This window comes from Gloeophyllum trabeum (genome assembly GCF_000344685.1).
Source record: "Gloeophyllum trabeum ATCC 11539 unplaced genomic scaffold GLOTRscaffold_00016, whole genome shotgun sequence".
Taxonomy (NCBI): Eukaryota; Fungi; Basidiomycota; class Agaricomycetes; order Gloeophyllales; family Gloeophyllaceae; genus Gloeophyllum; species Gloeophyllum trabeum.
The window spans coordinates 562,626-575,819 of NW_006920425.1; the positions used below are offsets into that span (position 1 = coordinate 562,626).

At 51.4% G+C, this 13,194-nt stretch overlaps 4 protein-coding genes across 4 annotated transcripts; 2 read left to right on the plus strand and 2 right to left on the minus strand.

Annotated features, from left to right (window-relative positions):
• Positions 1-127: 127 nt before the first annotated feature.
• GLOTRDRAFT_81450 (cytochrome P450) lies at positions 128-2,182 on the minus strand (the record flags this gene model as incomplete). Its single annotated transcript, XM_007872115.1, has 11 exons — positions 128-212; positions 265-408; positions 473-601; positions 652-733; positions 759-978; positions 1,108-1,224; positions 1,276-1,391; positions 1,448-1,596; positions 1,647-1,835; positions 1,887-2,019; positions 2,071-2,182. 11 exons carry the CDS (start codon positions 2,180-2,182, stop codon positions 128-130), a joined length of 1,476 nt encoding a protein of 491 aa, XP_007870306.1.
• A 1,655-nt stretch (positions 2,183-3,837) lies between these two features.
• Positions 3,838-5,418, plus strand: GLOTRDRAFT_133207 (uncharacterized protein; the record flags this gene model as incomplete). The annotated part of the gene is made up of 13 exons (XM_007872116.1): positions 3,838-3,875; positions 3,949-3,961; positions 4,012-4,066; positions 4,133-4,189; positions 4,245-4,391; positions 4,439-4,521; positions 4,570-4,614; positions 4,663-4,716; positions 4,772-4,831; positions 4,882-5,042; positions 5,093-5,113; positions 5,166-5,196; positions 5,266-5,418. The coding sequence occupies 13 exons, from the start codon at positions 3,838-3,840 to the stop codon at positions 5,416-5,418; spliced, it is 918 nt and encodes a 305-aa protein (XP_007870307.1).
• Positions 5,419-6,212: 794 nt separating this feature from the next.
• GLOTRDRAFT_141097 (uncharacterized protein) lies at positions 6,213-8,213 on the plus strand (the record flags this gene model as incomplete). The annotated part of the gene is made up of 6 exons (XM_007872117.1): positions 6,213-6,276; positions 6,329-6,478; positions 6,530-7,217; positions 7,270-7,401; positions 7,451-7,958; positions 8,014-8,213. The coding sequence occupies exons 1-6, from the start codon at positions 6,230-6,232 to the stop codon at positions 8,211-8,213; spliced, it is 1,725 nt and encodes a 574-aa protein (XP_007870308.1). The 5' UTR covers positions 6,213-6,229.
• Positions 8,214-8,852: 639 nt separating this feature from the next.
• On the minus strand, positions 8,853-10,216 carry GLOTRDRAFT_48933 (Mo25-like protein; the record flags this gene model as incomplete). Its single annotated transcript, XM_007871961.1, has 7 exons — positions 8,853-8,894; positions 8,950-9,069; positions 9,128-9,337; positions 9,400-9,532; positions 9,584-9,896; positions 9,975-10,014; positions 10,106-10,216. The coding sequence occupies 7 exons, from the start codon at positions 10,214-10,216 to the stop codon at positions 8,853-8,855; spliced, it is 969 nt and encodes a 322-aa protein (XP_007870152.1).
• Positions 10,217-13,194: the final 2,978 nt, after the last annotated feature.

Genomic DNA, 13,194 nt, shown 5'->3' on the forward strand with positions numbered 1-13,194 from the left:
GCATGCCAAAAGCTGTAGAATGAACTGCAGTATTGTCTAAGAGCAAAACAACTTTCTCTTGAATCCCGAAGTTAATATCGAGCCAATAATATGTTGTACAACCACATCCGCGGAATCCTCACGCCAATTATGGCTTTTCGCTATGGATACGTATAAGATCCTCTGCAGCCGGCGACCGCGGCTTGATAGCGCATTTGAAGGGAGCAGACATTCTATACTCTGTGTGGGCCATGGAGTAGAAACCAAATGAAATAATTCGCTCACCCGATGATACCAGGCGACAGAGCTGGCTTGAGTGACACGGGGTTATCTTCCTGGTCCAAAGGAGGTGCGATGTCAAAGACAGACAAGACGGAGGTTACAAGGCTGAACATCATTCTGTCACTGAGGAACCTCCCAGGACAGATGCTAGTACATTGTTTTACTCAGTCGACTTCATATAAGTATCCCACATACCCCGCATGGCTCTTACCGTCTTCCGAAACCAAATGCTGCAACTCTGGGGTCCCTGACGTTAGGATTGATTCTACCATCCTCCAGGAATCGCTCAGGATTGAAGCGCTCTGGGTCGGGGTACTCTTTAGGATCGTGCAGAATCGACCTAACATACCGACTCAGTCTCCGAAATGCAGGTAACGTTTCGAGACCTACCAAGCGTTTCCGAACACAAGTGAACCCTTAGGAATGAAGTAACCTTGATACTCGTCATCCTCAGTGGAGCAATGCGGAAAGGCTTATATACAGAAAATTACGTTAACCGAAAGACAGCCCGTAGAGGACGCACTCGCCTAGGGGAGTTATAACTTGCCATCGCATGGTTTCCATAATCATAGCCTCGATATACGGAAGCCGATCTCTGTCAGAGAAGTCAGGCAGTCTGCTCGTTCCAACGACTTCATCCAATACTGCTTGTGCTCGTTTCTGGACATCAGGATACATGGCCATGGCAAGGAACCAGTTATGTGCTGTGGATACAGTCTGGAGGGGCTTAGGGCATAGAAGAGGGTCGATGATGATATTACTCACCGAATCGATGCCGGCTGGGTTAGTCATCGAGATGTTACTACTCCGCATTATATTGTGATCACCCGAGGAAGACCTACCAACGTACGCAATGCCTCCAAGATACTTTATCGTATCACGCTCATGTGCCGTATCTTCCATTTCTTCTGGCAGACCTTGAAGTGCCGCGGACGTGATGGACGGGGTAGCAGTTCCTTGGCGCTGTAGCCCGGTTTCAATGTAGATGTATGAGATCCGAGCAACTTCACTCACCACAGCATCTGCCACATTCTGAAAGGGTTTGTTAATCATGTCCTCCACGACTTTCCTCCAATATTTGGCTTTTTTTTGGAAGCCTGCACCGGGAAACCAAACTGGCACATATTTGACTGCAAGACTCCGACTCCATCAGAGAAGGGCCACACGAAATGCCAGCACAACCCACGGATCGGAATGTGGTTCACAAGAAACGCTCCTGGCATGCCTGACTCGGAAATACTCGCCATAGCTACTTCCGCGACTTGGATATACGGATCATCTTTATGCGATATCTCGATCCCATATGCGACGTCCATTATTAATGCAGTAACCATACTGCGGCGAATCAATATTTGCATGACTGGGAAGACTGGCAGCGTACGTACTGGCGAACATGAGCAAAGAATTCGTCCGGGTCTGCCAGAAAGCGACCAAGGGATTTCCGTGCTGCCTGAATCAGCTGGGGTTGGTATTCCTCTACTGCTCCCGGGTTGAAATATTGATGGAAGGCACGTCTTCCCTTCCGCCATTCTTCACCATACGGAAGCATTGCGAAAAACCATCCCCATCCCACCCTATGCATACACAGTGAGATAACGAACGAAAGCAGGATATACTGTACGGACAATTCAATAATCATGGGTTGGCGACTCCTGCTCGAATATATAGCAGATCGCGTCTCGAAAATGTCGGAAATTGCTTGCAGAGAGTTCAGGACGACTATGTGCTGTCCCAATATACTTATGTGTATCACATGCCCTGCAAGCGCTTCAATTCCTTTGGGCAAAGGCAGGGCTACGAAAGACATACCATACTCCTTCGACCACTCATGAAACTTCAAGTGTTGTTGGTCATGTGGTAAATCAAAGAGATTTCCGACTAGGAGTCGTCCTGGAGGACCCGGAGGAAGTCCTAGAGACATTGTGTTAGCATAAAATGCCGAGGCCACGACCATCGTCCGTACTTGTCCTGCGATTTCGAACATACTTCCAAGTCCAGAGCGCAAGTGCAGTTAGAATGCAGACAAGGATCGAAGATGATGACATTTAAATCCGTGTAGCAACGAAACAGCAGCTCGTGCTTGTCCTGGGCTGCCCGGCGGATTCAGTATATATACTCCTGAGTCTGAGCAAGATCATCACGAGTGGGGGTTGACTGTTTGGGCGACATTGTATGCCAGGTCACGGTTCATCACGACCCGTCTCGTACGTTGCTGAGTTCCTATTCAGAATGGCTTGCAACGTGCCTCTGACGGCCGTCTGTAGTACTGTATGATTTCGATCTATTCGGCAGTCACGCGTCACAGGGGTACCTGCCGAAGTTCAAATGACGAATCGGTCAGATGAGTCACACGTCACACCGCCTGCCGAATAGATCGAAGTACATGTAGTAGTTTGATCCACTTGTGAAAAGTTGCCACCGGCGCGTCCGCGGCCCCCGAGAACCCTCTCTTTCCTGTCCTTCCCCTAACTTGACTCCAGTTTGACTCACGTAGCTTTCGGATGTGAACTTAAGCTTGGTGTCCTCATTGACCTTCTCTTCCATATACAACGCCTGGAAGGGGACAGGCTGTCACAGGAAGATCTGAAGCTGACTTAGAATAACTACAACGCAAGCTTTCCTTGAGCATACCCAGGTGACAGTGGGATTACAGTCCGGAACTGTTGCATGTCATAGCTCCACAAGGTTCCGAATCGCAATATTGACTGGAAGGTGATTCGATCCAGCCTGAGGATCAGGATATCCCGCGGGCCGTAGCCGGTACCGAATCCACATAAATAACAGATTTAGCCTCCCTCCAGTATCGCCTAGCAAACGGGATGGCTCCTATAGAAGCGTATGCACCGCCGCCACTCGGGATAGCGAAGTAAACTGTTCCCGTATCAGACATCCTTGTTTGATCTTTGCCTTAATTTAAACTAAGGAGAAGACATGTCCAAACAGTGGCGTTGATACACAAGATGCAGGTCCTCTGTTTTGCCGCCACTGGACGCTCTTCGACCACCGCCCCGAAGAGACACACACCGGCTGTTACTTTTCTTTCCGAAGATGTCCCATATACCCTGCTTGGCGGTGAGTGCGTCTCACGTCACGCGCGTGTCTTTGCAGAGCTGATATTCTCATGAGATCTAATCCTGGATCCTGGAGAGAGCACCCGGTACCGGGGGGGGGGGGGTGAGTGAGCGTAGTCGCACGTCAAGAAATTTGACCTTTCAATGATTTGTGGCGCCTTGTCTGCACCGGGACGATGTGCATTTTATACGGTAGCAATGCTGCTATAATGCGCTGGTACGTTTCCGCCTGTACGCCACTCACTTCGTAGCCTCACAATACTCACTAGGTAAAGGTTATGATACGATTGAGAGCAGTGCATTTCAAGTCATGCATGGATCGAATCTCGTACAGCGTGATTGATGATTAGTAAAATCGAATCAAGACATCAAGATATCATTCCAACTTAGCTCCTCCTTCTGTTTGATATCACCCAGAGAGAGGTGTCGCCTGGAGCCACTTGGTATAAAATATCGACATGGAAGCGTTTGCTCCCTTTACCTCCCCAGGATATCTGGCAGCGAGATGTGCGGCCCAGATATACCCAGCGACATTGCCGGACAGTGCGTATCTCATCAACTCTTCGTCTTCTGCAACAGTCTAAGTCCGCGTTGCTGAGTTCTTCTGCTCTTTTAGGAATGGACCTTTGGTACGTCTGTCAATACCGGAAATGTGATCGTGAGCTAAACATTTATCTAGCTCATGGGATACCTGTTCTCGTATCTCTTGCAAGGCATCCTCATAGTGCAAGTATGTAAGTCGATGAAAGTTCCGATTCAACACTCTTGAATGCCCTACTCACTTGCGCCGCGAACGATAGTCATCTTCTGTAGCCAGCCGACGTATGCAACGGATAGGTTGCCGATAAAGGTCACAGGTAACGCCGCACTCTAGAAGTCTGCCGAATACCCTACTCAACGCCATGCCTCTAGTGTGGATTGTCTTCTGCTTGGAGATAGTGTCAACTGCCTTTGCTACTGTCTCGGCGTGGTATGGCTTAGCTTCGGGGTGGGGGGACCCGCGAACCCTCATTAATCCTAGCTGGGCTTTCGCGTATACGCCGGCCCTCCATGGAATCAGTGAGTTTGCCTCGCGAATCATTGAGGAATACTCATGAAGGACTCAGTCGCCCTCAGCGTACAACTGTTCTTCTGTTGGCGTATGACTCTGTTCGGAAGCGGTTTCGTAGTTCCGTCCTTTATAGCCACTGTACGTTGAGTAGCCTCTATTCACAGTGAAACTAACGCCTGCGGGCAGGTTTGTCTTATGCAATCGGCTATGGCAATCGCTTGCGGCGTGAAGGTTAGCAACTGCGTCTGGTGGCTCCATCGTGAACTTACACTGCCTTAGATCTGGGAGCTACCTGATCTCGACGCCATTTACGGCATAATACCCTTCGTTTCTGTGAGGCCATCCCTCTCATATTTCTTGGGCTTCCAAGTGACGCTTCCTTTCTCAGGTCTGGTTGGGAGGCAGCGCATTCTGTGATATTATGATCGCTATAAACATGGTTTACCTAGTACGCCAAGTCTCTCTGAGATGTTTTCCCCCCTAACTGATCATGCCCAGCTTTACAGAGCGGGACGCGAAGCCGACTTCAAAGCGACTTACCACCTTCTCTTACGTCCCATAATGATATGCGTAGAAACCGGAATAATGACTGCGTGTTCCTCCATCATGCACCTCGTTCTTTTCTTGGCCATCCGCAACGATAACGCCCACTTTACCTTGTGAGTGACCGTCTCTTCTCATGTCAGTATTACTCAGACTAGTCCCGCAGCCTATTCCTGACTGCCAAGCTGTAAGTACCCCCGCCTGGATACGGAATCCCACTTATCTTACGTGACTCGTAGATATTCCAATACACTCCTTGCTACATTAAACGTACGCAGGACTCGCCCGGAGAATAGACCGACTAGCGCGTTTCACGGTCACTCACGGTCGACCAATCAGAAAGGACAGTCTTCCTGGGAAGCCGAGCTGGACAGGATCCAGCCATCCCGTCTCAGCGGTCGGACGCCTGCGACTGTTTTTATTACAACCAGCACTTCCACGCACAAAGACGATGAAGCCGTTCTGGATATAGGCCATGCCAATATTGTCTGATAATGGGATGGACTCCTCGAGCGTCCCGAGCGCTGCTGTGCTGCTCTAGCATGTACAAACGAGATACATAGGGCGTAAAACAGTTTGAAATGTACTTCTACCTGGGTATAAATCATTTGGGTGTACCGGGATCATCCTAGCCTTAGGCCGGGTGCATGAGAATAGGACCCCTGAAAGTACCAATGGAGGTTAGATACCAGAGAACCTGATTTCCTTCATTTTTACCGGGACCGAATTTCGCTTAATTTGGCTGTTTTTACCGGGACGCGATACCAACCTAGCCGTGTGGCTCGAGATTTACCGGGATCCAGATATCCAACCTCCGAATTTTGATCCGGTTACAAGGGTCTTTCTTAGCCAAATTTGATCAAAATAAGGCATTATTCGCTACAATATGCTATATTTAGGCCCAATGTTGCCAAAACAGTGCAATCTCAGCTCAAATATTTATTGGGGCAAATTGTGGCTGCACAAGCGAGTGATTGAGTGCCGGGAGAAGCCGGGTCTATACCACAATGGTATCTGACCTTGGATATCGAGCCTCAATTCTACCGGGACTGAAGTATCCGGCCTCTTGGGCGCTTCGCCACATTTTACCGCAACCGTATCTAACATACGGCCTCCAGACCTCACTTTTTTACGGAATCGGTATCTAACCTCCATCGGTATTTTCAGGGGTCCTATGAGAATTCGGGGTCCTTACCACATGCACGTGCAGCTCACGTGGTGTCAGGTGTCGCTGTGGCTGCACCATGGGCGCATGTTTCGCCAGTGTCTCGTCTTGCCACCTTTGCCACACGCAGACCTCGGAATGCACATCAAAGTGCCACGAACCGTTTCCCCTTCGCCTGTTCGACGGTGACTATGTTGTTCTCTTACATTTTATTCATGTTCACGATGTCTTATACAGGAATATCCGGCAGGGCTCTACCTTTGGCGTGCCAAAGGACGACGAATGGTACGATTCGGATTCGAACGAGTCGGAATCGGCGTCTTCAAGTTCGTCGTCGTCGGACTCGTTCTTCTATGACTCTGAGCCGGAAGAGACTCTACCCATAACGTGGGTCAGTTCGGTACGCTTTGCAAGCTGATCTGATACCTCTCTATTCAGAAAGCCCAAGATACCGCGCACAGACGAGGAGATTCGTGCTATTGAGGAGGCAGTAAACTCCATTCGGATCCGCACGAGACACAGCGATCCTTACGAGGAATGGGAGCGGAAGACGAAGGAGGAGGCTCTGGTGAGTGCACGGAGGGCGCACGCGTTGCTGCGCAGCCGTCGACGCAAAGTCCAAGAAGCGACGGAAGCGGAGGAGGCCAAGAGGTTGGCGGCGCTGCATAAGAAACAGATGGAGGAGGTCGAGGCCCGGATCGCGAAGCTACAGATGGAACAGCAGAGCGAAGAGGAGAAACTACGCGAGGCGTGGAAAGCACGCGACAAGCGCCTGTGGGAGCGGATAGAGGCGGTAATTAAGGCCGAGGAGGACAAGGTGAAGGCAAAACTAGAGGCAGACCGCAAGGCAAAGGAGGAAGCGGAGAAGAAGAAGAGGGAAGAGGAAGAGAGGCGTAGGCAGGAGGAAGAGCGAAAGCGCAAGGAGGCGGAGGAGGCGAGGTTGAAGAAGGAACGGGAGGAGACAGAAGCTAGGGAACAGCAGGCGAAGGAAGAGGAACAGAAGCGGAAGGAGGAGGAGATGACCAAGGCTCAGGCGGAGAAGCTAAAGCAGGAGGAAAAGGAGAGGGAAGCGTTGGGTATGACTACGGCAGAGGATGACTGGCGACGTGCCCGAGACTCTTTAAAGGTGCGGGGACAGCCCTCCGGTCTCTGATATTCGTTCATAGTCGATTCCTCAGCGACTTAAAGGCGGGCCCATGAAGACCGTCAAATCCAACAAGGAGTTGAAGTCAGCGTGGGGCAAGGTCAGGCGTGAGATCACGCCTAAGATCGGGCAGCTAACCAACGACACCCGCGAGATCGACCGTATCGTAAGTAACGCACCGCCCACGCTGTCGCGGTTACTAATCACGATGCCAGTCACACCAAATCGTCGACATGATCCGCCCCACGCAGCGGCAATCCGGCGACCTGTACTACGCCTGCCTCTCCTCCCTTGCCAAGGCCATTCTCCTGCAAGCCGAGACAGAAGTGACCGCGGAGAAACGCAGCGCCTTGCCCCTCGTCCAGGTCACAGTCAACATGCTCTCCGCGCTTGAGTCCTTTGGCGAGATCTTCTTCGCAAAGCTCTGCCAGCGCTCGGGCGGGTGGCCCATCCCCGCCGTCGTGCCATCCGTCGATGTGGATGGGACACCGTTCGATGCGGAGACGCGGAAGAAAGCGATGGGGTACCGCGCAGAGGAGTCGCAGAGCGAGTTCGCCACGAGGCTCGCGGGGATGATGCGCGTGTATTTCGCGGTTCTGGTCGCGCCTGTGCAGAGCCCGCTGGATAAGATGTTCCAGCTTCCGCGGGTGTGGACGTACTTTGCGCGGATGCTGAGTACGCCGCAGCTGCTCTCCTCGCCCATTGCACCGTCGCTCTTACATAGTGAGTGAAAGCCCGTTTTCATTGTTAGTGCAGTGCTAAGAGTATTTCAATGTAGTTGCTCTCGATGTCGGCGGCATTGAGGCCAAGCACGTCTTCGGGAAGCAGTGGGTGAAGATGATGGAACTCCTGTATGAGGGTGTTACCACGGGTATCGGAGGGGCCAGTGAGCGAGTCCTTGGAGGCTCTTCTCCCGAGGGTAAGGCTGCACGGGTGCGGGTCCAACTCGAGATCGAGCGAGTCATGAGCGCACCATAGTACATAGTTCGAACGGGTGTGCTATTGATATTTCTGGGGATAGAGCTGTCATGAACTCTTAGCTGTAGATTATCTGTACACTAGTTTAACGAATGGTCATGTCGACCACGATTCAGTATTACTGAGAGGAAGTTGGAGCTGTATCTGATATTGAGCGCCGCGTCTTCATCTACGCGAATAATGCAACATCAGACTCGACGCTACCAGTGACAGCGCATGCGGAAGCCAACGCGAAACCTGAAAGTAGGCGATGCGTAAATTCTGCCGAATAAGTATGCAATTGCTTGAGTAGTACAACACAACAATCAAGATAGCTAGCTAGCGAGTCTGTCTGTCTGAGCCGAGTGTCTGGGAATGCGAGGCGGGAATCGTGGAGAGTGCAAGGCGAAACCAGGGCCCAAGAGCGATGAGGAGGAAGCGGAAGGATTATGGGAGTGCAGGTGACACAAGAAGTCCTTGTGAAGGGGAAACGGGAAGGGGAAGATAGGACAGGAGGTAGTGGTATGGTGGAGGTGCGGCCTAGTGGTAGGGTATCGGGCCGCACATTATGTGTATACGGATGTATATAGTGACTATAGAACGGCAGCCGTCGTGGTGACAGGGCTGGTCAGGGAAGGTGGGCGAGCGAAGCGGACGAGATCAGAGGTTCTGTATCTGGACGATCAGGAACTGCTTCTCGTCCTATGGGAATACGATCAGCTCGAGTACAGAGCGACTAAGCAAAGAATGCACGTACTGTGAACTGCTCGTCCTCCTTGTCGTTGTGGAAGTTCTTCAGGAACGCTAACAGTTTCTCCTTATTCCTCCGGAGGATCGCTTCGATCTGTGGGGGTTTCTTGGGGTTCGCAACAAAGACCTACAGTTGTAAGGAAGGTTAATCTCGACCAGCAAGGCGCACAGGGACTGGTACACACCTTGAAGACGTGGAATGCCTCGAACTGGATGTTCTTGCTCTTGTCTCGGAGCAGGTTCATCATCATCTTCAAGTTCGCTTCGTTTGCGATGTACCGGGTCATCACGTTGAAGTTGGCTCGGTCCAGGAGGATTTCGCCGAGCAGCTTTAATGACTGTCGCTTTGTAACATAGTTGTTGGAGAGGATGAGCGTGGTGAAGGATGAAAAGAACTGGAAATGACGGGGGCGATATAATTAAAATATTCAGGTCGACAGCCAGCAAGGCTACGCACCCGATCATAGTTCTTGTCTAGGAATTCTGCGACCATGGGCTTGTGCCGTGTTAAGCACTCCTTGAGGTTCGTATAGACGTCGCAAGAAATGCCGAACGTGGTGGTCTCAATGTAGTGAGGGAACATGTAAAATCTGACGATGATAAGGGGCTAAAATCCCTCAAACTAATATCAGGGCACTCACTGTTCAGAATACAACAGAATCTTGCACAAAGGCTCGTGCCTTAGCATCTCGCGCAAAATCATCCCTGTGTTCAGCGCCACCTCCTCGTTCTCGTAGCCCTTGAATGCGGCGAAGATCACGTCTTTCTTCTGGCATATGTACTCCACTGTTGGGTATCGTGAACCAATCTGCCGTCGGAGAAGGTTATTAAATATCTGAACGACGTCCTTCCGGGCTTCGAACTCGAACTTTGCAATATTGACGACCAGATGGTATAACAGATCCGTGCTGTACGTCTCCTGTGCAAGCTGGGCCACTACCTCAGGCACGGGATCTGCGGGTAGACAAACAGAGACCATATATACCAAATGAGCCATACTATCTCTGCATATCCTAATCAGACCCTACGCACCTCCGTCGCCATATAAGATCCCCTTGATCGCCTGCAGATTCTTGGATACTTCTTCGTTGGCCTATAAGGACGGTCAGCATCACGATCGACCTCGTCGGCTCTTCCGCACCAGTGAAACGAGATCACCGCACCTTTCGCCTCGTCTCTCCGCCCGGTGGCCCCGCCTCCAACTTCGGGATCGCGTCCCGGAGCCCTCGGACGAGATCAGGGGGTGTGCGCGGTTTTGTCTTGAAAAAATTCATGGTTTATGCCTGCGACGCCCCTCGCGCAGCGATGGTAAACCTGGACGTCGTAGGCAACAGCGACGAGAGAGTCGGCACCGGGGGAGACGGTGGGCGGTATGTAACGAAATCGGTTCGTTTGAACCAGTTGAAATGCCTACGAGGTACGCGTTTACGTAAGCAATTACGTCTTCTCAAGCCTTTGTAATACTTCGGTTCCTGCCACAGGCCACAACTTTGAGCGGTGTCCGCTCCCAGTGCTACTGCCAGTAGTGGCTATAGTCGCCGGCTGAGCTAGCGGGTGCTAAGTTATAGTCCATCGAGGCGGTGAAGCGCTCGCAGATGGCTTGGGGCGCCAGACCGCAATAGTCGACCTGGGTATCAGAGCCTTTGCTCATGACTCGTACGGGGATGCGTTTCCTCCTCTCCTTGGGCTACAACTGTCACCGACATGTCCAGATTATGAAATATTAACAAACGTGTAGTAAGTCGATCCGCTGCAAATGATATCACAGTTGACCTAGTATCTAATCATCCGCGGTGGATCTGCACTGTCGGTCCGAGCTGTGGGACATGAACTCCGAAATGAACTGTTGTGACCAACATAAGGCAAGGCTTGCCTCCCTCTTCTTTCAATCCGCTTGCATCTCTTACAGCGGTCACATGGAACAGCGTGCAAGCTGTGCACTCGAGAGAGGTCATCAGTGCAAGGCTGATTTCACGTGCGGTCATGCTGCCGTAAATAAAACCGGTCGAAGCGATTTATACTTCTCATCCTGGGTTCTTCCCCTCATGTGCGCCATTTGCTGGTGGACTAGCTTTCACGATAACGCTGCTTCCGCGCTCACGATGAGCTGCCTGTCAGTCGGACTGCCTACTGTCTGCTCTTCTTGCGGATAATCTCCGTTCTTAGGCGCTATTATGTAGGAATTTCCATATCAAGTATCCAGCGACTATATTTACGCCTACACAGGATGCCATTCTTTGGACGAGGGATCATTGCGCCCGACCGAGGCCGACGGCGTCATTACTGAGCCGGTCTGAAGGTTCTACTGACGGTAAATGACCGAACGCCAGAGCTTCAGGTCGACGCAGGACACTCAGTCTTTAGGGAAAGAACCATCCCCAGCGGTCTTGACTCCAGACCCGGCTTGTTGACGTGGAATGTGGAGGATATCTTCCGTCTCTGCTGGATAGCGCTGTGTCGTGACAGACCATCTCTCCTGGAAGAATTCTGTGTTAAGTAGTACTCGCCCGCGCTTGACGTCGGGAGATAGGCATTCCGGTGCTAGGGTTTGATACGCTGTGCCCCCTATAGTCGCGAGCAGTCCCGGTCGCTCTGACAGGCATAGTCGTCCAGGATGTTGTACGGAACAAGAGCGAGCAGCATTGGGCGTCCTCTCACATTTTTGGAGCCGTCGAGACGTCCACCGTGACTGGCCTTTAGCTGCGCAAGTGTCCTCAGTCACAAACTTTAGGGCCTGGAAAAATCCTATTATCTCGTGTGCCACATCCTTTCGACTTCCCATCTCTGACATGCGCCGCTGAACGAAGGCTCTATTTCTTGTTCCTGTGGTCAGTAGCAGTTTACTCTATCGCTCGTCATTGTCTTGCGGCTTCAATGTCTTCGCCTCCGCCCCCGCCCCTTTTCTCAACCCGTTCACCATCTCGTCCTCGAGCTAGCTCCGTTCGGCAAGAAGTTGCTCCGTATCGCACTCTTTGCGGGGTTGCCGAAACCGGAAGCCTTTTTATATTCCACGTAGGAGCCGGTAGAACTCTACTCATGGGTTACAGCGTCCCTGCTACTCCGTTTAATGTGCACAGAGGTGGTCCATAGACATGTGTCAAATACAAAATCTCCATCAATGCGAGGGACCTGTGGGGCTAAATGAATTCCACTCATGACAGGTTTTACAGCCGCAAGACCTAATGCCGAGAAACGGGCGTCGGGGTCCTTGGGGAGGTGCTCGTGAGGGCCATCCAGTGTTGCTCAATGCTCAAATCTCCGGCTCGACGACATAGGCGTAGGGATTTGTGCAAACGCCCATCCCGACGCGTCGGGCAGCATAGTTCAAAAGACTTGTTGCCGCCGGTGCCCCCTCGTTGTACATCGCTCTGCTGAGGGTCTAAGTAAGAGCTATGGTACCCTACGCTGAACGAGCAGGTGATATACGTCTGCGGTATTGTTGCGTCTATCGCACCCGCAGTTAATGAGGCCGATGTCACCTGTCGATGGGCTGTCTACTCAGTATCTGGTAAACATAACTTGTTGAGGCTTGGAGTAGCTGTAGGCAAGTATTTGAGACAGTGTTGGGCCGGTTGACGCCAGTTAGTTTAGTTGTTTCGTCAACTAAGCAACTAGTTCTACAAAGTTTAAGAACCGTTGACTTTTCGTCAACCTGCCCACGGAGGTCAACTTTCCCACTCACTACCATATACGGTGAAAAGCCTTAGCTAAGCGCATGAGTTCAAGACTATAGAGAGCAACCCATCATCCCTGCAATCAGAACGGACGGGGAACTCAACATCTCGACGGGAACTGAGGAGGACTGCTGGCGGGCAAAGCTCGCGCCACAGTTCCGCCGGAAAGTTATCCAAAAGTAAACGGAACTAGTTGACGAGTTGACGCAGGTATCGTCCCATAAAAACGCTGAGGTGTGACACCTCAAAATATTGAGGTGACGGCACCTCCGAATATTGAGGTGCATCTAAAAATAGAAACAAGGGTTGGGCCACGCGAAAAGAAATGCCCGCGCACAGAGTCGAACTCTGGACAGCGGGGAAAAGGATTACATAATACTACAGTGAGCGCACTAGACCGCTACGCCATAAGGCAGTGTAAAGGTTACAAAATACAGCCGCTATGTAGTCCTGGGAAACAAGCGCGCCCTAGGGTTCGGGTTACATCAGATGACATAACATTTGATGGACTCGTGATCGGGGAAGACCGCGGCCGATCACATCAAATGTTATGTCATCTGATGTAACCCGAACCCTAG